Below are 24,354 nucleotides of genomic sequence, written 5' to 3'. Positions count from 1 at the left end.
TTATTTTCTTGAAATCTTACGGTAAAAAAATCGAAAATAAATACTTAAAAATATATTTTTACAGTATATTTAGAAAAAAAGGTGTAGCATAGTACATTAAAAATGTAAACCAATATATTAATACTTTAAAATTAAAATTTGTTACTACAATGCACATCAATTAATAAAACCAAGGAATGTAAAAAATCTGTAAAAATAACGTTACATTAAAATCTAATTAAAAGCTTGAGGTTTTAAGCAGTAAAGTATCACCAAATACTCTTCATGATGCTTAAATGCATCAAAACTGACTTTTGCTTAAAAATTTCCAAAATATAAAAGTTAATAAAACAATGTTAATAAAAAGTATTATCTATATATCCTCGATACTTATTTTTGGTATTGCATGATAATCGATTGGAATATTTAAAAAATGATAAAAACAACAATGTTAGATTATACCAACTGAGTAAGAAAGTAAGGTAATTGGCACAGACTAAAATTAACACTATTGAAATTAAGTACTACAACAATTGATTAAATAAGAACTTAATTCGAACTAATAAAAATATCACTTAAAAAAATTTAAACAGCAGAAATCTGTGTAAAGCCTTTAAAATAAAAAACTTAAAAACAAAATATTTAGATAAAAGTATCACCCAAAAGAATAGGAATTATTAAGAAGAATGTTTAATAACCGTCAGGGTAACCACCTTTTCTTGTATCACATGCAGCAGACAATTTATCGTCTTTAACTAAAATAGCTTGGACCACTGACCCAGCAGAAGAAATCATATCTATCTCATGACCTTTGGATTTTAACCCTTCCACAATGGTCTAAAATAAAAATAAGCTTAGTTAGTTAACATTAAATAAATTTATAAATTTACATGAATTTTGAGGCCATAGGTTCATATCTTTTAATAAAAAAAAATTAAAATGTTGTAAAAATTAAAAGGTTACAATTTTTAATTTATTTATCCTTGACGTCAGAAGATCAATTTGAAAACGTAAAAGTAGAGTAACATTTGTTACCATGGCCCAGTCTCGAGTTGACATTGCCAGTCAAAAAATTTTCAAAAAACTAATATGCCAATTTTTTGGCTTAAAATAAGTTCATATCGTTTATGGCACCCAATTGACAAGAAGCTACAGAATAAAAGCAATAGGAACCCAAGACTTCATGTAGTGAAGCCAACTGTTCTACCTCCTACATCATGTCACTGGTTGCACAAACAAAAAATCAACAAGAGCCTAAGTTTTATGACACAAGCTGGCAAACATATTTCCCCCATAAATAAATAACAACATTCAGTTTTCAACTTACTTCATCGATGCCCTGCTCGCACTGAGTATAGTTGGGCATCAACTGATCATGAATTCTTTTCATTTCAACTGCAGGGCCCACATCAAGACCAAACCATAGAGAGTTCATAAGAACCTAAAAATAAAAAAAAGTAAGAAAAAAATTTTGCGCTATTTATTACTATATATATTAAAACTATAGTATAAAATACAGTATTTAAAAATTGTTTTTTATTACCCATACATATGCTTCAACTTCTATATTGTTAAAATTTCGCTAATTAAAATTGTAAAAAAAACTTGAATCTTCTATAAATACATTTTACAAAATGCTGAACAATGATATACACAATGACTTGGCATTTAGAATTGGATAAAACACAGTAAATAAAACCTTAAATAATGACTCAGCAAAAAGCGTTCACAGATGTTTACTCTTTTTATTGATAATCTTGGTATACGCTGTGCTGTTAGCACTGTTTCTACGTTAAAGTGCCCTTAAGCAACTCTTACTGATTTAAACTCTTGTTAAGTCAAATATATCAAAAGACTAATTATTTGTTAAGCCAAATACTAATCTGCAGACTAATTATTGTAATCCATAACATCTGGTCAGCTCAAAACTTGATATGGGTTACAAATGTTATCCTAAATACGGCCAAAAAGACGACCTTTTCACATGGATAACCAATAAATACAAAAAAAAAAAAACTTATTAACATAGCACAACTGCAAAGGTAAACAGAAAATCAACAAAATACTTGCCAGGGACGTTGCGGTTGTGATTTTGGTGCCTCCTGATGCACCCGCCACCATTTTCACTTTTGGGGGGCTCACAGATGTGTCTACAGCTATCGAGGGAGTCATACTGGACAAAGGGCGATTTCCGGGAACTATAAAATTGTTGGGGGAGGGTGGAACACCTGGGTTAAACATTTTTATTTAAAAATTTTGATTTTTTAACATTTTTTTTGTATATATATTTATCCTGGATGTAAACATAGAGTAACATTAATTACTCCGACCCAGTCTCGAGTTGCCTGTAGCAGTTTGGCATATTATAGAGACTATAATTGTCCGGTAATTATGCTGCTGATTAAGTGCTGACTCAGCAGGAGTTCAAACCGTTTATAGCGCCTTACTCAAGAGGGTATTGAACCCATAACCTCATGGTGGTGTAGCAAGTGTTCTTACCACTGCACCACGCTGCCAGTCATTTTAATTGATTTTGCATAATTCATATTGTAATTATTACTCAGCATTATACCTCAACTTTGCTATGTTAACAGCTTTTTTAGATATTAAATAAACTTTAAACATTAAATGTTAGTCGCAAACAAAAATTATAAGGAAGAATATTTGCATAAGTCACGACAATGTTTAATTAGACTTTTATATATTTGTCAAAGTCAAAAATTTTTAAAGCTTTTGTTAAAGATGACTAAAAATGTTTACATCTAAATAAATCAGAAAAAGATTATGAATTTAAATCTAATTTACAAAAAATTCGAAAAACTAACCAAAACTGTTTGTAACGTTAGGGGTGGAAAAGTCGTCCATTTGGTTGTTGAAGATGATTCCAGTTCTTTTTCCTCTTACCTTACTCCCAAAACTAAACACAGTTAGAAAGTTAAGTCCATACAAAATTGCAGTAAAAATAAATTATACTGGATTGAATAGATCACATGCATTAAATAAATCAAATAGATCTAATGGAATCAACTTGAACCATTTAATAAAGAAAATTTTAACAGAATCCACTAAACTGGTATTAAAATAAAAGTACAAATAACATAGCTATTCAAAGGTGGTATTAGTTTTAAATGTGTAGTTTTTTTATTATTACAATAAACACATTAAGATTTTGAATTTAAGTTATAGCCAAAAATTTCATATAAACTTAAACACTTGCTACACCACACATGAGGTCATGGGTTCAATCCCCACTGATCTATACAAAAAAAAAAACACTGGCAAGTCATTAAATTTAGGCCAAGCAACAAAAATAAAACCAAAATATTGGCAACAATTATTGTAGGGTTTTAAACAACTACTGCCACTACGATGTGTACAATCTCAATTAATTTTTTGACTTGTTTTGCCAACAGTTAACATTTAACATAACTTACTATAAGTTAACTGTACTAGTCAGTGCTACAGCATCGCCGTTTGGTCCAATCAAACTCAAGTGGGCAGTGCCTTTGTCGTCAGGAAGTGACCAATCAGGATCGTAGTACTCTACCGGCCATGTGTGGTCATCATTTATTTTAAGACGAAGTCCGTCCGCGTAAGCATCTGAAGTAAGATTTTTCACAATCTGTAAAAAATCAAATAAGAAAATTTATCAAATTAAAAAAATTAATATGTTTTTAAAAATACCAAAATTAAACAAGTTTTCAAGTCAAAAAAAATTAATTGTGTTAATGGCAATTTCATTAAAGTTTATTGTATTCTTAAAACCAGACAGCCGAGTTGTATTTTAGTAGTCACAATATAGACGCAACACTTAACTAATATTTGGCTGCGCGTATTTACCTGTGCACCACAGACAGCAGTTTTATTTCATTTGCAGAGCTATAAGTTAGACATACATACATATCTCCATTATATGTAGATTGCTATTAAAGATTAGCTACCAATGTACCCCCCCAAAAAAAATTAAATTTAAATCTTACTTCATTTATAAGTGGATTGTGAGTGTCATCGCCTAGCAAACTTCTTTTAGCATAAGCAAATCTAAATGCCTCAACTATTCTGTGGTAAGTGAGAACTCTGTTTTCATTCGTTAAATCTTCTGGTGCAAAATCATAACCTAAAATAATAAAAAATTAATACTAATCGTTTAAGAAAACTACTAGTCGCTCTATAGTAGGAATTTTAATTGTTATATGTTAACTAATATTTGCCTGTGAATAATTTACCAGGGCCGTAAAATGGCAGTTTTTTAATTTTGTATGCCTTTAAGTTAATTATACATTTATATCGTCCATCAAGCCCTATTAGAGATATAGATGTAGAAAATATAAATTTTACCAATAATTTTTTCAAAATTTGATCAAAACTAATTTGAGTATCTTAAATAGAAAACATAAATTACCATCTAGTATGTTGACAATTAGACTCATAACAGCTCCACTGGCAGGCGGTCCAGGTGAAAAGATTGTCAAATCATCAATAGAAATATTAATAGCTGGTTTAAATTGGGTTCTAGAAAAAAAAAAAATTTTTATTTTTTCAAAATAAAAAAAAAATTTTCAGATATTTAATATTCGAACAAAAAAATAATGTACTTGTAAGCAGCCAAGTCTTCTTTTGTAATAATATGATCGCCAAATCCATCTTCTATGTCTTTGATAATGTCATCCGTAAGACTTCCTTCATAGAACGCTTTTTTTCCCTCATCTGCGATGATCCTAAGAGTCTTTGCAAGAAGAGGAAGTCGAATTATGTCACCCATTCCTTTTAGGCTTCCATCATCATTTTCAAATATAGGCCTAAAAATTTCATTTAAAATAAAATAAAATTATTAGTTAAAAATTTTACATTAAATTTTTTAAAGACTTTTTACATATATGAATATAAATATTCTTTTATATTTATTATTCCCAGATATAGGAAAGTTGACTTTACAACCTAAACATAGAGGAACATCAGTTACCCTGACCTAGTCCCGAGTTTCCTTTGACAGTTTGGGACGTTATTGACTATAATTGCCAAATAATTATGCTGCTTATTTAGTGTTGGCTTAGCAGGAGTTTATAGCAATAATAACAACTTTCTTAAGGGCGCTACAGCATAAGAGCAGTGGTGATCAAACCCTAAACCACATGTAGTAAAGTCAAGTGTTTTGACAACAATACTTCACAGTTTAAAAACAGAGTTCAACGTATTTAAATAAAATAAAAGCAAATATATATACATCATTAAAAAAAATTCATAAATAACAAAATATAAATTACCACAAGTTGAAGGTCCTGTTGTTAATAACATAACCCGAGGCTATAATTGCTTTTGCCAATGCAGCTTGAATCACAAATCCATTTTCAGCCATGTCAATCGCTGGTTGCACCACGTCTTTCCATGGCAATTTACCATACCTCTGGTGCGCTTCCCAATAACCAGCTATTTCACCAGGAACACCAATCGCCAGAGTACCTGTATTTAATGGTTTTTAGTATTACAAAATTGATAACCAATTTTTAGAAATATTTGGCGAGACTTTACAAATTATTAAAAAAAATTTAAATGTTAAATATATACCTAAAAATGTAAAAAACTCAATAAATCTGGATAACAAAGTAGCCTATGCTAACAAAATAATAAATGAAATTAATGAAAAACCCCATACTAAAATAAGTAACCACAATATTTTTTGTTACAGTAAATATTTTTTGTTACCCTACCTAAGACTGCGTTGGTTGGATTTTTTTTGAACATGTTTTTATCAGATTTATTTGCTGCTACTTCTCTGGAGTTAACGAAGGTTGCTTCTCCGGTTGTCGAGTTGTAAATTGTCATGAAGAAACCGCCACCTATACCACAACTGCAAAGCAAAGTTACTAAAATAACTAAAATAAAAATTTACTTAAAACTTATTATGGTTAAATCTCCAAGACTGTTATGGCTAAAACCAGCAAATGTTAATAACAGTATGGTACTCATAGCATCTCATTTTTAGAAAACATTCTTGAGCACAAGCATAAAAAAAATAGCTCTTTTTTATTTAAAATTACATTTATATTTATTTAAACTTACTGTTGAAAGACAGAGTTGAAGACCTAAACATAGAACAACATCAGTTACCCCAATTAAGTCTCAAGTTGCCTTTGGCAATTTGGGATATTATAGATTATAATTGCCGGATAAATTAGCTGCTAATAGAAGGTTGGTTTGGCTGAGGGTTCATAGTTCATACCATTTATTAAACCTTACTTAAAGGCACTACAGTATTGCTAGCAAAGGAGATTGAACCCAGTACCTTATGTGGTGAAGACATATGTTTTGACTACTAACCAAGCTGCCGCATATGTTTACATTACCACTTTAAACAAGTCAAAAATGTTGTAAATGGTATACATATGATAAACAAATTTACCTGTGAGAGTTGTGAAGCCCTACGCACAGCATAGCAGCAATAGCAGAATCAACAACTGAACCCCCATCTTTTAATATCTTAACCCCTATTTCAGAGCACTGTCCTGCATCAGCAGCAACAGCCGCATGATCATATTTTCCATCTGGTGGATTCTTTCCGGGTGTTGTCGAGGTAGTTATTTTTATGGTGGTCGTATCGGGAATATCGACAGCAGAGTTTTTAGGAGGTAGACCGAAGTAGAGACCAAAAAATAACGAGAGACCAATTACTGCACCGAGAAATACACCAAGACCAAAGTAACCCCATTTGCTTTTCTGAAATAATAAGGTTTTGGAAATTTATATTCTGATTTTACGATAAAAATTTTTTTTAAATCATTTATCCACAATGTGAGAAGATCGACTTTACAACCTAACCGTGAGTAACACCAGTCACCCGAGCCCAGTCTTGAGTTGCCTTTGGCAGTTTGGGATATTACAGATTAAAATTGCCCGATACCCAAGCTGATTAATGGTCAAGTGTTTTTTAAAAAAAATAAATGTCAATTTTCTTGAACAGATTAACAGTCATTGTAACAACTTTTACAAAAATTTTTCTTACTTTTTTTTTAATCTTATCTGTATTAAGCAAACAGACTTCAGATTCGAGGTCGTTTGAAGAAAAATTATCGGCTTTTGTATAAGACATTTTCAAATTTTTGGGTTATCGAAAATTTTTTCCTTGTTTTATATAAAATGAACTGTTATTCAGTCTTTAACTTTTCGCAAAGACGTGCGATATTGCTTATTACTTTATAATTTAAAATGTAATAAGCGACAGAATATATGAGACATTTATCATAAAGCTTATTTTTTAGCAAGTCATTGCAGCCATATGAGATCTAAGATTTATGAAACACGATGACTAAGTAAAATAAAAGTAAACAAAAATTCTTGGGGGACTTACCCAAAATTGAAAACAATATTAATTTTATGCATAATAAAATAATTTTTAATATTAAATATTAAATTTGTGAATTTCTTAATTTGTTTTTTATTTTTTGTTTTAACTTACCGATTTATTCTTTCCTGAAGGCTCTAAAATATCCATACTACTTTCAACCCCAGCAGAATAATTTTGAGCTACCATGTTATATACTTTTTATATGACTTTATTAAAACAAAAAAAAATTTTTTGGGCTACTTGTTCCTGTAGAATATAAGCAAATATTACATTTGTGATTTTTAAACATAAAATTGTAAGTTATTCAGATTTGCCCATGTTTTTTAATTTTTCTTTAAAACTTGAATTAAAACATTATCTTTTAAATATATATTAGGTTAACAGCACAATTTATTTACGTTTTTCATACAAGCTTCATCTAAATTATTTTTTGATTAAAAAAATAAAATTTTCTTACATTTAGATCAAATATTTAAGTAACATAAAGTTTTTAGTTAAGTTTTGCCTTGCTTTTTAAATAACATTAAATAAGCTTTAAACTATGTTTTCTAACTGCTTTTAAAGATAATACTGTAATTACTTGCGCTTAAAACACGACATGCACTGCTTAAGTAAAATTACCAAGGACAAAGCATTTTTTTAGTCTCTTAAAACTGCAATGCATGGCTTGAAACACTGTTTGTTTTGACGCAAGTCTTGTTAGCGCAAATAACGGCGGTTTAAAGCAATCGGCATTTATATAATGATCTACAGATCGCAAAATATTTACATAACTAGGATTGTTAACCAACGTTTTAATATGTAATAAAAGCATGACATTTTTACACATCGAATTTTTAAGAAATAACTATTTAAGAAAAATATTTGAACAAAACAACAAATTTGTCTGTTTTTTGTCGAAAAAATCCAAAGCATGACACATGTTTGCTTGGCGATGATGCGTGTACTTTGCTGGACAAAAATTTGATATGTGATATTTAGTTGTATTTTTCCAATATAGATCGGCTGAAAAAATCAGCAAGCAACTAATTACATAGCCTAAATCCTAATTATAACCCTAAAACATCAATATTTACGAGATGATTATTTGTACACTAAAAAAACTGAACACATACAAACCATTTAAACAACAATTACAATGCTTTCAAATGGGCGTGAATTTTAATAATAAACCCTGCATTGTCCGGTAATTGAATTAAAATTATTTTTATTTTGCCATTGGCATGCTTTCTAATCCAACAATCAAAATAATTTCGCGCCTAATTCATTGTTTTTGTAGCTAAAACAAAAGAATTTCTAACCGCACCTTTACGAAAATAGATAACAATTTAAAACAAAACGTACTTAATTTACATAATTGCGACTGACGTTTCTAAATGCCCAACGCGATATATAAAAGACAGCAACATACCGTACGATTCAAACTACAAAAAATAAAGTGACTAGAGCGTTATATAACAAACTACCTAAAAATGCATTCGAAAATTGTACTAGGACTTTTTCTGATGACTATTGCAGGTAAGAATACTAGTTTAATATACTTATGCCTAATTATGTAAATGACATTAGATTTTAACGTTTTCTTTTTTACATTTCTAGTACTAGAATACTGTCAAGGATACACTATTAAGAAAGAGAAACAGGTTCGATTTCTAGTTGAAAAACGAACGACCTGCGACAAATGTTACGTTGGCGACACCATGTGTGCAAGTCCCACAGTCGTCAGGCAGGCTCTTAGCGACGTTGACGAAGACGGTACTTGCCTAAGGTGTACACAGTCGAGTTGCAAATACCTTGGTTCGTAAAACGTTGTTGTACAAGTTTAACCTAAGATTTTGAAAAGAAAAAAAAACTGTTTTAAACTCTGGCATTACCAGTATTGTGTTGAAGCCATTGCAAGCGTTAATAAAAGCAGGTTTAAAAACATAGAGTCTTATACAAACTTTAAAGTAGAAAAAAAAACAGTATTGTTTTTTTGCAGCTGAAATGGGTGTACATCCGAGAGTATTGTCCGACTGCTGGGCCAGAACATGGTATAGAGGCTGTGCTGATGTATGCGGAGATATCCCAGAAAGCTTACTTGAACGAGAGGCTAATTGTAGGGAGTGCTTGAAGGGTTGTGAAGATGAAGTACAGCCTGAAAACATAGCTGGAATTACCGAAATCAGTAAGTATTGATAATAATAAGTTCATGAATTGTTAAATTTGACTTTGTAACCACTTTGTTGAAATATATTCATTTCTTATAATAACACCTTTTGAACAAATTTTGGTTACAGTTGATATAAGAATATGCGTATCAAACTGCATAGCAGATGGAACTTGTCCAAACAAAAGGAATTTCACAGATCTACTTATGCCACTTTTGCCAACTCAATGCGGAATCTGCGTCACAGGATATTGTCAAAGTAAGTTTTTTAAGTTCTAGCGGCATTTACAAATGCAATGCACAATAGCTACCCTTTAAAACTAACGACTAGCTTTCTGAGTCCGCCTATACAATATTCCTGAAACAAACACTTATTCTTGTTGCAGATACTTTTTTTAACTATGGAATTATGGCGTCTGTTACTTGCTATAACGATGCGGTCCAGAAATGCGGGGACTGCTCAAACTTGCCACCGAAATACGACTTGACATATTGCGGCGTGTGCTTTCAAGGTTGTAAGAACGCAATTAGGGCTATGAAGGACAACAAGCGTGAAGGTAAGTACAGTTTAAATTAGTGTTTTGCTGCTGTATATTGGAACAAGGCTAGTAGTAACTCTTGCATGATCTTAGAATAAGTAAACGTACAATCAATGTTTTAATTGGTAGATGACAATGAGTTAGCAAACACCAGAATAAATCCAGAAATGAGAGGTGAGGGAAGCGCGGACCTCTAAAAAACATTGTGACCTTATAACATAAAATAAAAGACTCTGCTGATCTCTTTTCTCGTGACTGGATTTTGAATTTTGATTATTTTGATAGCGTTATTTATTTTTTCTCTTATTTTTGCGTGTTTTTGTTTGAAAACAAATAAAAGTTTAAAAGGAACTGAAAATTTTCTCTTCGTTCTGGTTGTGAGTTAACATATATACTAAGTTATAAAACCCCCTGAGAAAAAACTAAAAAAAGGTATCTAGTTTTACGTAATTAGCTTTAGACTTACAAAATTAATAACTAGAAGAATCTGCTTGAAATTTCCATTTCTAGTAGTTGAAATGGCTGCAAAGCAGTAAGTAAGCTGCCTTAGCCTTAACATAAAAAATGTCTAACTGCATAAAAGATAGCCTGTTCCTATTTTGCATCAAAGAAACAATTGATTGGTTAAAAAAATATAAATAACAAGATTTTAGATAGAGTTGTAAATTTAAATCTAAACTGCCTTGTTTTATTAAACTTGCTGGCCCAAGATTGATGTCTATAAAAAAAAACAGAATTGCTTAGTCGAAATACAAGTGTTAGATTTCAGTGTGAATGGTGTTAGAGCCACTTTTATATAACAACATAACCTTAATTTGTTAGAATTTTTCAAATGCAGCCTATCTAATTAAAATTACTTTAAAAGTAAAAAATGTCTTATGTAATATGGCTAAATTTTGCTTTTTATGCTAAGTTTGTTTTCCGCAAAAAATAATTAAAAAAAAGTACAACAAAATAAGAATATTTCTCTATGTCTGCCAGCGTATGAACTTACGAAGATGACGCCGTGCGTCACGTGACTAGCGAGCGTAGGACTTTCCCCATTTATAATATTTTAACTGCAAATCCCGATATCTCAAAATCCACTTAATCAATTTTAAAAATAATGATATCCTCGAGCAAGTTGGAAAAATTCCAACATAATTATATAACATAATCCAAATATTTCTGAGTTATTGTAGTTATACAAAGATAGTATACAGATCAAGAAAGGTACGAGTATTTTGTAAGAGTATTGCATTTTAGACATTGCTTTAAAAATAAAAAAATTAAATGTCAAAAATTTATCAAAGCAGTTAAACATTTAGCTTGAAGTTTGTTTTCTGCAAAAAAAAAATTGAAAAAAGGTACAACAAACGGCTGAGAAAGGGCAAAATAAGAATATTTTCCTAGTCTGCCAGCGTATGAACTTACGACGATGCCGCCGTGCATCACGTGACTAGCGAGCGTAGAGACTTTCTCTATTTACAATATTTTAACTGTAAATCCCAATATCTAAAAACAACTTTAAAAAAGTGTTAAAAATATATTAAAGCAGTTGAACCTTTAGCCTACTTTCTAGTTCGGTTTTCGTAAAATTAATTACTTTTTGAAAAAAAAATCAAAACGTAATACTTCCTACCTGTTTGAAAATCAAAACGTAATACTTCCTACCCCAAAAATTGTGTTTACAAATAGCCTAAACACGTTCTAATAACACCCTTACCCGATAAAACTTTAAGAAATGTAAGAAAGAAAACAAAACTTAACGAATTTTAATCGAATTTTACTTTATTCACGTCGTCCATTAATACGTAATTCTACACAAAAATTAAAAATAAACAAAAAAAAAATAAAAATAACATATTATAAATAATAACATCATTCAGGGATAAAATAAGCGGTAAGATATATCTATAACTTCCATTCTTGTGGGTTTTGTTAACCGCTTCCTTCCAAATTCATACTTATTCTTATTCTGTTCAGCTGAAGACCTTTTGCAAAAAAATATATATAATTATTTGCAAAAATATATATAATTATTTGCAAAAAAATATATATAATTAAGTTAGTCTTATGGTTTATAACTTAAAAGGCATTGTTTTAATTTTAAAATTATATATGATATTGTTACACTAGTAAATGACACAAAAATGGATTTGTTTATTTACCTGTATCAGTATTAAGCAGTGAGATAACCAAGGCACAGTCGCCGAGGCACGTTCCGCATGTCTCCAAACTTTGTTCAAATTCAGCAGGCAAGTCTTCGCAGCCTTGGCAGTAAGGTCGAGTTGCGATCATACAGCTTACAGAGGCCACGATACCGTAGTTGGAAATTGAATCTGAAAACCATGAAACGATTTAAACTTTTTGTTATTGTGACTCTTGGTATGATAAGGTTATATAATAGTCAATTTTGTATTAAAAACTCTTGTACAAAATATCTTACCATCACATGATGATTTGAAACAAGTCTGGCAATCAGTGCTGTTAATTGAATTGATCATTCGACGAAAAACTCTTCTGGTCTTGCATTTTCTAGAGTTAATACAATTCTTAGTACACACCTTTATCGGATCTAGAAATGGAAAAAGAGTACGTTTTTGATTTGTTTATAAACTACATTTTTAGTTGGTAAAATCTGTTAAAGTAAAATTTACCTTCTGTGGTGGTGAGTGGTGCTGTTGTAGTTGTGATATTTACAATGTTTGTCTCTTCGCCAGTTTCAATTGTTTCCTCGATAGTTTTTGCAGTTGTAACTGCAACAGTTTCAGAAACAGTTGCTTCTTTAACAGTTTCAAGTACAGTTGTTGTTTCTTCAATAGTTTTAGGAACAGTAGTTGTTTCTTGAACAGTTTCAAGTACATTTGTTGTTTCTTCATTAGTTTTAGGAACAGTAGTTGTTTCTTGAACAGTTTTAGCTGCAGTAGATGTTTCTTGAGCAGTTTTGGGAACAGTAGTTGCTGCTTGAACTGTTTCAGGTTCTGTAGTTGTTTCTTGAACAGTTTTGGGTGTAGCAGTTGTTTCTTGAACAGTTTCAGGTTCTGTAGTTGTTTCTTTAATAGTTTTAGATGCAGTAGTTATTTCTTCGCTATTTTCAGGTGATTCGGTTGTGTCTTCACCAGTTTTAGTTGTTTTTTCCTTATTTTCGGGCGTTCCTGTTGTTATTTCGCTAGTTTCAGTGACTACTACAACCTTGGTTGTTTCAGAAGCTCCGGTAGCCTCGTCTCCATTCTTGTTGGTTTGTTCGGGAGTGACATTTGCATTTGGTGCCAAATCATTTTTGGGTTGTTCGAAATATTTTACAGTTGTTTCGCCAGTATTTCCAGCTGCTTCTTCTTTATTTACAATCGATCCGGAATTATTTTCGGGCGCTGTTTCTGCAGTTTTATTTGCTTCTTCAACCATTTCGTTTGTTTCTACTTTATTATTCACTGGCTCGTTGCTGTGTGCGGTCGCTTCCTGGCCAACTTCGTTTCCAGGAAAAGTCGACTCAATTTCAACTGCTGGGTCGTGCTTTACGCTGTCCTCGCAGTCGCTTAGACAACGGACGCATTCTTTACCACGTGTCTCCATTTCAGGCGCAACGGGGCCGCAGATGAAGCTGCAGGTTTGAAACCAGGCTCTGCCCCAGCATTCAGATTGCGTTCGATCGTGGATTTTGGGAGAATGGGCACCCCGAGCTTTAATAATAGTAAAGTAATTTGGTAAAACAATGTTTTTTATAGAAATATCCAAGGCCATATAATAAAAATATACTTACATCTTTTAGTTCTTCTACTTAAGCTGCTACACGTGGTTTGTGTACATAACCAGCAGCTCGAGCTCACGTCCTGAAGAGCGGTTTTAACTTCATCAGCCTGCGCGCATTTTTCGAGAGTGTAGCATTCGTCACATTGCGCCCTGATAGTTCGTCTTTCATCGGTAGCTTTTCTTCTTTCTGAAAATTCAATAAAAATAGATGTTTTAATATAGTTTTTGGCCTTACTAGATAACTTTCAGAATTAATAATATTTAGTTGCACAGCAAGGCGCAAATGGATAATCAAGTTACCTTCACGTTCTCGTACTGCACGAGCTGGATCGATTCGCATCTTTTGGCTATCACAAGAGTCAAGGCAATTAGAGCATTTTTCAGAACGAGCGACGTAGCTGTCGAACATTGGGCCGCAAGTCTTACTGCATGTGGTTTCCCAGGATTCAAGCCAGCACTGTGATCTCACGCGAGGAGTTTCCTCTGAAAATTAGGTAGAGTTTAAGCAATGAGTATTCGTTACCTTGGTGCTTTAGAATACATAAATGTGTTTCAAATAAATTGCAGTTTAACACATAATGGTAATGTGTAAAGTTCTATATCTTAATCAACATAGCCTATAGTTTTGTACCTGGTCCGAAGCAATTAGACACAGCGCATTGCCAACAGTCTGGTCCGATCGCAATAAGCTGGTTTCGAACCTGGTAGGGCTGATAGCATTGACTGTCTACGTAACACTTGTCGCAGCCTTCCTGTTGACTTTTGATCGCAGCGCTTTGGCAGTAATTAATAACTGAAAATAAAGATAAAAGTTCTAGTTAGGTTCCACAGATCTTACATTAACATTGCATAGAAATATACAATTAAGACTTACCTGTAATTATTAATGCTATCAGAACAGCGTTCATTTTCAAAACTTCCATTTTCAGTTACTTTTTTCGCTTGAATTAAATTGTACTAATTCTTCTCAGTTAGCTCTTTATATAGCTGTTTATTTTTTCTACTATTATTTATCGGATAATTAAATTAAAAAAGGTGCTAGCAAGAACAATAGCTAATAATTACTGATGAAACGTTCTAAACGATCTTGCAAGGAAGTTAAACCTTACAACAAAAGAGGCGCCATTTTGATAAGACAAGACCGTTTAATTTTCGCTGCGATTGTTTTTTTTAAACTAACACCTGACAAGAATAGACAAACAAAAGACGCAAATAAACAAATTTTCTAATACCGCATAGCTTGTAGTTGTTTTTGGTTGTGTATACTAAATAAAGATTCGTAATATGGAACTTTGCATTGACTCATCTAGGCTAAATGAGCATTGTTTTTTGTTTATTGTATATGTTTTTTTTTATAAGTTTTTTCCATAAACAACAAACTACATTTAAAGTTTTTTTACAATTTAAAGGTTTTTTTTACAATTTAAAGGTATTTAAAGGTTTTTAACAATTTAAAGGTTTTTTACAATTTTAAAGCACATAATCATGTCTATTATTAATATTTATCAGCAGCAAGGTGTAGTGGTCAAAACACTTGGCTTCACTACAAGAGATCCTGGTTCGATCCTCACTGCTTTCATGCTGTAGCGCCCTTAAGTGTATCGGTTAAACTGTATGAAATCTTAAAAAGCCAATACTTAAGCAACAGCGTAATTATCAGGCAAATATAACTTAAAATATACCAAATTGCCAAAAGCAACTTGATACTGGGTCAGAGTAACTGATGTTACTCTATGTTAAGGTCGTAAAATCGACCTTCCCACATTAAGAATAAAAAATTCAATTCCAGTATTGTATTAAACGTGAAAGCCCGCTAAAACTTGCTTATACGATTCTTATGTGTAATTTAATTTAACAACCAACCTAACGGTTTACCAAAAAAGAGAATTTATTTAAAGCAACAAAAACATTTCGTTCTGGCAGGATAAGCTAATTTAGAGAGTTTTGAACAGTAAAAAAATAAGGCAGCCTATAGAAAAAGGGTAAAAATAACGTTACTGGAGAGGTATACAAACACAGCTAATGTTAGTAGCTGAAGTTTTTAACCAAGTTTTGGTTAGTAGTAATGTATATATAATAAGATTTAAACAGACCTATTTAGATTTGGGTAAACATTATAAAGCACTGCAATAATTTACCCAAATACAAAAAAAATATTATAAACTTTTAACCAATTTAAAAAAAATTAAATTAAGAAATAAACCAAATTGTAGTTAATCTTTAATAATAAACTTATCTAAACATTTTATATGAGAGTGGGGGGGAGTTAGGGGGGGGGGACATTTTCTAAGTTATTTTTCAGGGGAGTCTTCCACTGAAGCTGGGTTAGTTTTATTTTCCGAGGATCCCGGATCCTCTTCCTTAACCTTGTCCGTTACACATAATTCCTCTAATTTCTGCACAACAGTCTCACCCTTGTCTTGAGGTGTCCCTTTTTCGGTGCTCTCTTCATTTTTGTCCCCTTTTTCTTCTGTCTGGTTCTCTCCTTCGCTTTCTGAGCTGCTGTTGTCATCTGTTGAAACAGATTGTTTGTTGAAGTATAACTGAAATCTTTCCTGGCCTAAAATAAAACTAGTTAATGCCCTTTTTTGCCTAATAAGAGTATTACCATCCCCCAGCTCTAGTATAAACTCCTGCTAAGCCAACACTTTATTAGCCGATCGATTATAGGACAATTATAATATATTCTATCCCAAACTGCCATAGGCAACTCAAGACTGGGTAGGGGTAACGGATGTTACTCTATGTTTAGTTCGTGAAACCAACCTTTTCACATCCAGGATAAAAAAATAATAAAAAAACACTATCCTTTTATTTGACAAATATTTGTTACGAAAAATCTAAAAAATTTTTTACATCTGAAATGTGTATTTACCTTGTTTTATATCGTCTAACATTTCTTGGCATTCACAAAACTTTTCTTTAAATTTATTTGCATCTGTCAAAAAATAAAAATAAAACATTATTTAGACTAACTTACTAAAAGTTATAAAAGAAATATTAAAAAAGTAAAAAAAATGTTTATTTTGTACTTTCAGCATTTAAGAATCGAATTGCAAATAATTCTTTTTTGAGTTCTTCTTCAGCAAAATCGGCCAAAGCTGTCCATACCCAAGCTCTATCACTCCCAGAGTTAGGAACTAATTTCATTTTTCTATCCACTATCCATAATACAATAAAAATAAAATACAAGGACAATTTAAAACAATTGAAATAAATTTTTTTATTTACCTACATGTAAGTAAATATTCCAAAGTAAACTTATTTTAATTTTTTGTATATATCTTTATCCTCGATGTGGGTGGAATGCGCAACTTAAACATAGAGTAACATTAGGTACTCCGACCTAGTCACAAGTTGCCTGTGGCTGTTTGAGATAATATAGATTATAATTGCCCGATAATTGTACTGCTGATTAAGTGCTGGCTCAGCAAGAGTTCATATCGTTTATAGCGCCTTACTCAAGGGCGCTACGGCATGAGATCAGTGGGGATTAAACCCACGACCTCATGTGTGGTGTAGCAGGTGTTCTTGTACACCACGCTGCGAAGTTATATTAAAGTATAAGTCATAGCATAGTCATTTAAAGTTGTAATTGGAAAAAGTAAATGGATTGTCTGAATGAAAAAGATTCGGGTTTAATTCATGCAATCCAGTTTATTATAGATGGGTATCCATTAACACAACACTTACGGTAGTGGTTGGCACAAGTTTTAAAAGTTTTGTCCCTCCTCATTAACAATCTTATTCTTTTGGTTTGTTTATGTTGAAGAAGTTTAACGTCACCTGTACCCCTTTCCTTCCATTGTGCGGGGTCTGCTTCTGGGGCCCAACGAAATAACTTTGCCCTCCTAAACATAAAAAAAAATATAAAAAGTTGAAAATTTTTTTAAGCATAAACATTTTTTTTGATTTGCAATTTTTGGTCACTGGCTGTGCCCTACATTGTGAATAATAATTCTTCGTCTTCTTCTAGTTGAGGCTGTTCTACTTTATCTGGAAGAGGTATAATTGGTGCATGGTAAGGATCGTGTATGTCCTGTGAAACAAATAACAAAAAATATTTTCATTTTAAAATATAGGAATGTTTAGTTTTGATATCAAAAGTAAAATAAAAAAGGACAATATATCCTGGGTTCGATTCCTACTGCTTCCATGTCTAAGCATCTTGCTAAAATTTTAAGGTTTTTTAACACTTATCTGCATTTGCTTATATATATATATATACAAAAAAGTTAAATAATTAAAAGCTTAATAATCAAGCCAAAATAACATGTCAGATGTCAACGAGCTTTTATAAAAACAACACTTGGCAAGGGAAATTTATAAAAAGAATTGTTAACAAAATTTGGCAATTTGTGAGCTCTACTAGGTCGTCCGCCAGTTTAAACGAGTAGTACTAAAATAAATGCGAAATTCGCAAGGAAAGATTAGGGTAAGGTATAAAAATTCCGTCACTTTTTGCATGCATAAACTGGGCGGACGACGCTAATGGAGCTCCACAATTTTTTTTTTGTATATATATTTATCCTCGATGTGGGAAAGTCAAATGCGCAACCTTAACAGAGTAACATAAGTTACTCCGACCCAGTCTCGAGTTGCCTGTGGCAGTTTGGGATATTCTAGATTATAACTGCCCAATAATTATACTGCTGATTAAGTGCTGGCTCAGCAGGAGTTCATACCGTTTATAGCGCCTTACTCAAGGGCGCTACAGCATGAAATCAGTGGGGATTAAACCCACGACCTTATGTGTGGTGTAACAAGTGTTCTTACCACTACCTGACTACACCACGCTGTCGGTAGAATTTGAACTTGATAAATTTTTAAACAAACAAAGATCACAAAACACATTTACATGGAAATAAAATACCGTATTTAAAAGAACATTACACAATTTAAGCAAAAAAATATCAGTTAAAGCATACCTCTGAGCTCATTGTCAAAAATTACTTTTTCCTGTACAAAAATTGCATTTGCGTAACTTCAGCGAAAGATTTTTAAGAGTTGCATGCACAAAGTGTTGCCAAATTAATTTTTGTATAATTGTTTTTTTTAATTGCACAAACAGTCTTTACGAATAAACTCCAAATATATTTTTACCATATTTAAAATTCAAAAAACAAATCAGTAATTTAATTAAAAAAAGTTTTTAATCCAACTTTGACACGGATTTCATTAATCTGAAGCCTAAAGCTAATTACATTTGTTTAACTAATTGTAACGATTTAAACAGGTAATTTTGTATTCCATAAATTAACCTCAGTTTTTATAACAAACAATATATGTATAAAAACAAAATAGTAATTTTTATATAAGGTTTTTTTGAAAAAAAGTTTTTTTATTCTAAAAAGCTGGAAAGGCTATATACAATAACTGAAAACTATATTACTGATATTTTGCTTTAATAAGATTTTCTTTAATAAGATAATTTAATTTGCATATTTAAAAAGAGTAACATTAATGTGAATATTTAAAAAATACACCACCTGACTGTTTTTAAAACAAGCAATTATACGTAATGTATTTTTTTAACGATTTATAAGGCAATCTTTTGCCATCGGAGTGTGGTAGAGAGGTATAACCACCAATAAGAAAATAAAGTATAACGATCGAAAAGGATGTTATAGTTCACATCCAATAAAAATAAATTAAAGTTTGAGTTTAAAATAGCTCTTTTCGAACTTCTCATCGAAACATTTAAATTTTCGATTTTTAGATTTTGTCAAATTTACAATCAAATTTAATTACGAATAAAAAGATCATCAAACGTTGGGCTACATTTTTATATAAAACAAAGATTATATTTTTGGTAACCGAAATTTAAAAAAATCTTATAAAGGGCGATTGTTTTGCCCATTACCCATTGCATTTGTGCCAGTTGATAAATGTGACTGTTAGTTATTCGCATCACGTTTTAACGACAATTTTGTCGCGTGGGCCCGCCAGGCATCGCAATACGCTGTAAGTTTTTCCCGCAGACAAAAAAAGGGAAAAAGTCAAAAAACGTTTTTTTAGAGTCTGATTTAGCGCACGCTCTAACAAGTAAGTACGTCTAAAGACATTAATTATTACAACTTCTTTGTAGCAGTTATAACTAAGTTTTAAAGAAAGATTAGTAAGAGCAAACTAAAGTATGGACGAATATAGTGAGTACAGTTTTACTATTAACGACGAATATGAAGAGTACAGTTTTAATATTACCGAGCTACCAGGTAAGTTTATTTAAAAACTTTGTTTCAAAAATAAAGAAATAGTGATCAAGATGATATTTTTGACAGGTTTTAGCAGCGTTGACGGTAACGATACAAACGACGGGTCTGTTCGTCCAGATACCTTCGCTATATTGACTACACAACATATTGCACCAACTCTATCTACTACACTGAAAACGTCAACAGAAAACCTCGACTTGCCAAGCAATCCCGACGAGATAGAAAACGAAAAATTGCTTGGTGTCCTTTTGCCGGTGGTTTGCAGTTTTACTGCCCTGTTATTCTTGCTTGGCTTTGTTGGCAATGGTATTTTGTTTACTGATTTTCTTTGCAAAAGAGACGACTCGAAGAGAACGACACAGAACGGGTAAATTTAAGTAATGTATCAATTTAAATGCTATAATAATTTCTCATTTGTTCATAATTATAATTTAAAAAAGAAATTTTAACTAATGTTTTAATTACTTAATGCTAGTAATATAGTTTGGATTAAACAACACGATACATTCTTTTAAGTTTGGTAAGTTTATTATACACCACACCGACGTTTTAATTAAAGCCCGTTTGATTTTTATAGCTTTGGGCTATAAAAAGGCGTAAGCCTTATGAATTTGTTGTTGCCATGTATTGCCAATTACTAAACGTTTACTGGCTCGTATCGGTTTATTAATGCACCAACTGATTAAATTCGACTGTTTTTAACAGAATCGTATTCCAGTTGTCGATTTCCAACCTTTTCTTGGTTATAGGATTTCCATTATTTTTGGTGGGAAAATTGGTGGTTTTCGACAATGTTGCTGTGGGCGTTGTATGTGAGATATTACTGTACATACACTTTCTCAGCTCGCTGGGCTTACAGGTTAGCAAGCAACGTGATCTTTTGTGTATTGTTTAATTCAATAAACTTGTTTATTAACGCCCTGTGGTTCAAATTTATGAGTTTGTTTGGATTTTTAAATTTGTGCCGTAACCCATGTATTACCCGATATTAACTCCTTTAATTTAATAAGAACAAAGCTAACTGGAAATCAACATATAGTGTTCAGGTCACGATATCAGTTAAAGTTAATTTCCTCCCAAGGTTTATTCAAATTGAGAGCTAAAGAGAATGTCATTATGAATCACATGTTTAAGGCGACTTATAGTTTGCTTCATTACAGAATTGGTTCTGACCTATTTTTTATTATATACACAAATTTTTATATTAAAGTTTTTATCAATGTCGCTTTTCCGTTAATTATATTTAAATTTGCTTTGCGGTTTTTGATTATAAATCTTTCCAACTATATTTGAGACCTTTGTTTACACTTGATTATATACTTTTAGATGCAGCACGTTTTCCTTGGTTGCCACATATATACAAGCACAAAGAATGAATGCAAATTCAATGGGAAAGTAAGTCGATACATGGCCCCTATGATTTGGATTGCTTCCGTAATTGTGGCAGCCTTTTGCCTGGGCTTTTACGGAAGAATCAACAGATTTAAGGGAATTTCCATCTTCTTTGTTGTGCTCTTTCTGCTTTCCTTTATTGTAAGTTGGTTGACTGTTGTTGGCAAGTACTCAGTTTACTTGAATGCATGCTTAATGAGCTTCTTTTATTTCAAGGCCGATTCATAAAAAAATGCCAAATAGCTCATTTTACAACAATTGTCAAAGTGCAAAATAACTGTATTCATAGCTCGTGCAAAATGTTAAATAGAAAAATAGCTCAAATTTTTTTTGTTTCTTATTCACTGGAATTCTGGTCTAAATTTACATAAAGCCCAAAATGGCAAGAATATCTTTGCCATTTCAGCTAAATTTCCCATTACGCTTTTTTAAACGCTCGAATATATTTATAGCAAATAATTTTCCAACTGCCGAATACTTATTTTAAATGGCGTAATCTAACTTTTAAACGAGCAATGATTTTATACAAAATAATTAAAAATAACTATATTGGACCTAATCAAAACCCATTAATCATCAAAGTTAATACATTTCTCACACGCAGGCGGTCTTGATAGGCGCCTTTTCCGGCTATTCGAAAAAGCATGTGACGAACACCAAAACTTCAAAGGCCCGATTAGGCCATGAGAAGAACATACGACTTTACGGCAACCAGTTTCCTATTGTATTCTCCTTGGGTCTGTTTACGCTTTGCTGGGTTGTTTTCTTGTCGACCTTCGCGGCTTCAGCTTACGGCGTTTACAACTGCGAGGTATTTATCCAGTTTATATGTATATATATATGCTAGTAAAGCTAACTACTTAATTAAGAGACCAATCATTTTGAACCTTGAAGGCTAAGTAAAAAAACCTTAAAGGCTAAGTTTTATTAAAAAATTAAGAAAGAAGGCATTATTAAATGAATCTGTCATAGGGATAATTGTCTTAGAGTTAATTAATACCAATTTCTTCTGTTGGCCATAAAACTACATTTTTTGTCTAATTAAAAAAAATTAATTCAAAGACGATTTTCAAAATTTTAGCACAAATCGGGGTAATACCTTTAATGGCATTTTAACAACTGTAATTAATGGCATGATTACAAAAACGTGATGTTTATTTGTGTCACATGTCAAGCACGTCACCAAAACCTATTAATCATTATTTAAATTAATTCTCCTGGTGAATTTCAATCATATATGCACAGCTTTAAATTTTTTTTTTTTTATTTTTTCAATAAAAAGGTTACGATATGACTTGAACTTATTTTTATTTTAGATTGCTTTCGGAGTCCTGGACAAGGTTCCTTTAATTGGACTTGGGTTTGTATGTTTTAACGCAGCAGTTGGCCCTTTCATTCAAGTAGTGTTTGGCGAAAAAAAATCCAGAGAAGGGTAAGAAAAATTTTAAATAATGAGTCGTAATTTTTTTTTAACCATGCCATCAAAAAATTTTTTTTTTAAATATTGTCTGTAATTTTTTTTTATGTTAGAAGCGTTCGAAGCAGTAAAGAGCTGATCTGCAACGAAAATAAACCGTCGGTAATCAGCAATCAATACACACTAAACCAAAATAAAAACGTTTCTGGCGTGTAACTTTTTTTTCAAGAAGAAAAAAAAACTAAAACAGAGTTTACCTTCTTTAAATGCATCGTGATTTTTAAGTACCATCATCGTACTTAAAAAAACACAATCGTTTTAAAAAAACGATTGTTATTAACTAAAAGGCAAAAGAACTAACTAACATAAACCTGTAAAATTTATTTTGTGATATCATTTTGGGAAACGTTGTTTATTAAACATTTTTAAACTATTGCTGTTTTTGTAGTGAATTAAGAAAAACATAACTGTTTTAAAAATTAACACTGCCCTTTTTTCCTTTTAAAACAAGTTCATTAACTTTACATTTATAGATACATGTCAATATAATTTTATTTCTAATTTTAAGGAGATTTGTTTTTCTTTTTTTTAGTGCTCTAACCAGTTAATTGTTATAGTTCAAAGTGGTTATGCAGTCTGTTGCCAATCTGTAAAAATGTCTGTACATATTTTTTCATTAATTTCTCTAAAATCAAAATACAAAATCTTGTTATTTCGTAAAAAGGCTAAACTTTCCCTTTTCATCATCACTGTAACTTGCCTTTATATCGCACATTTAATAATATTTGGCATACAAATTTAATAGCATGACTAAAATGACAAATTTAATAGCATAACTTGATACCTAACTTTGCTTCAAAAAAAGGTTAAGCTTTTTGACACCGTATTTTTATTATGAATTTGTATATAATATGATTGTGCTTGTGTGACAGGTATATTGATAAACCTTGTAGTTTTTGGACGTGTTTTTGTTTTTATTCAATAAAGAAAAAAAAGTCTGTAAATTATTAGTCTTTCATTTATTATAGAAAATTTAATAACAAAAGACAATTATTCTTGTAGCAGGATAACTAACTCCGGTCACCCCCCAACCCTACTCGATCACCCTTTACATCCGAATTCCCCAAAAAAGGGGGGTCAACTATTTTCTTTTAAGGCCTTCAGCCGAATATTGCAAATAAACTGATGGTAGTTGCTGGGTTATTAGTTAGCTAAAAAAAAATTTGCAATGTGACAAGTTTGGTGGTGGGTATTCTAGTCATTCGGTTTCGGGTTAAAAATTTCGGGTCAGAGAGTTTCGGGTTAACACTTCTTTCTCAATAAACCAAACAGGCCTAAAATCATACAACAGCCAAATTAAGTATCTTGTAATAAAAGCCTTTGTATGTAATGACCCTTTTTAAACATTAAACGAAAAGAGTTAATTTTATTATTGTATAGTTTTATTCTAAGAATGTGATACAGTTTATTTTTTATATTTATTTTAGCATTATGCATATTATTTATAAAAGTTGAAGGGACTAAAAAACAAAAAAGTTTAAAAGTTAAAATTTAGTCAGATCCGGTTTGTTAAATAAGTCGGTTTTAGA

The 24,354-nt window shown here is 31.5% G+C and overlaps 3 protein-coding genes across 6 annotated transcripts; 1 reads left to right on the top strand and 2 right to left on the bottom strand.

Annotated features, from left to right (window-relative positions):
• Positions 1-70: 70 nt before the first annotated feature.
• On the bottom strand, positions 71-7,569 carry LOC145755643 (glutathione hydrolase 1 proenzyme-like). Of its 2 annotated transcripts, none has more exons than XM_082571891.1 (12): positions 7,433-7,569; positions 6,380-6,693; positions 5,688-5,827; positions 5,244-5,439; positions 4,575-4,778; positions 4,382-4,491; positions 3,960-4,096; positions 3,414-3,601; positions 2,805-2,896; positions 2,050-2,207; positions 1,307-1,420; positions 71-816 (listed from the first exon to the last, which is right to left on the bottom strand). In XM_082571891.1, the coding sequence occupies exons 1-12, from the start codon at positions 7,505-7,507 to the stop codon at positions 670-672; spliced, it is 1,875 nt and encodes a 624-aa protein (XP_082428017.1). In that variant the 5' UTR covers positions 7,508-7,569; the 3' UTR covers positions 71-669. The 2 variants fall into 2 exon arrangements, with proteins under 2 accessions (XP_082428017.1, XP_082428016.1); XM_082571890.1 differs by lacking the exon at positions 7,433-7,569 and adding an exon at positions 6,980-7,251.
• An 8,095-nt stretch (positions 7,570-15,664) lies between these two features.
• Positions 15,665-18,746, bottom strand: LOC145754796 (ran-specific GTPase-activating protein-like). 2 transcript variants are annotated; one of them, XM_082570917.1, is made up of 6 exons: positions 18,670-18,746; positions 17,686-17,780; positions 17,435-17,592; positions 16,774-16,902; positions 16,617-16,679; positions 15,665-16,301 (listed from the first exon to the last, which is right to left on the bottom strand). In XM_082570917.1, the coding sequence occupies exons 1-6, from the start codon at positions 18,679-18,681 to the stop codon at positions 16,033-16,035; spliced, it is 726 nt and encodes a 241-aa protein (XP_082427043.1). In that variant the 5' UTR covers positions 18,682-18,746; the 3' UTR covers positions 15,665-16,032. The 2 variants fall into 2 exon arrangements, with proteins under 2 accessions (XP_082427043.1, XP_082427045.1); XM_082570919.1 differs by having other exon boundaries at positions 15,665-16,253.
• A 1,020-nt stretch (positions 18,747-19,766) lies between these two features.
• On the top strand, positions 19,767-23,753 carry LOC145755172 (uncharacterized). Of its 2 annotated transcripts, none has more exons than XM_082571398.1 (7): positions 19,767-19,956; positions 20,023-20,323; positions 20,662-20,815; positions 21,283-21,351; positions 21,953-22,159; positions 22,665-22,780; positions 22,879-23,753. In XM_082571398.1, exons 1-7 carry the CDS (start codon positions 19,878-19,880, stop codon positions 22,979-22,981), a joined length of 1,029 nt encoding a protein of 342 aa, XP_082427524.1. In that variant the 5' UTR covers positions 19,767-19,877; the 3' UTR covers positions 22,982-23,753. The 2 variants fall into 2 exon arrangements, with proteins under 2 accessions (XP_082427524.1, XP_082427523.1); XM_082571397.1 differs by having other exon boundaries at positions 21,283-21,489.
• The last annotated feature ends 601 nt before the right edge of the window (positions 23,754-24,354 follow it).

Source organism: Corella eumyota, chromosome 6, assembly GCF_963082875.1.
Source record: "Corella eumyota chromosome 6, kaCorEumy4.1, whole genome shotgun sequence".
In the NCBI taxonomy this organism is placed as follows: domain Eukaryota; kingdom Metazoa; phylum Chordata; class Ascidiacea; order Phlebobranchia; family Corellidae; genus Corella; species Corella eumyota.
Note: the sequence above shows the minus strand (reverse complement) of the source record. Positions and strands in the feature narration are given on the sequence as shown.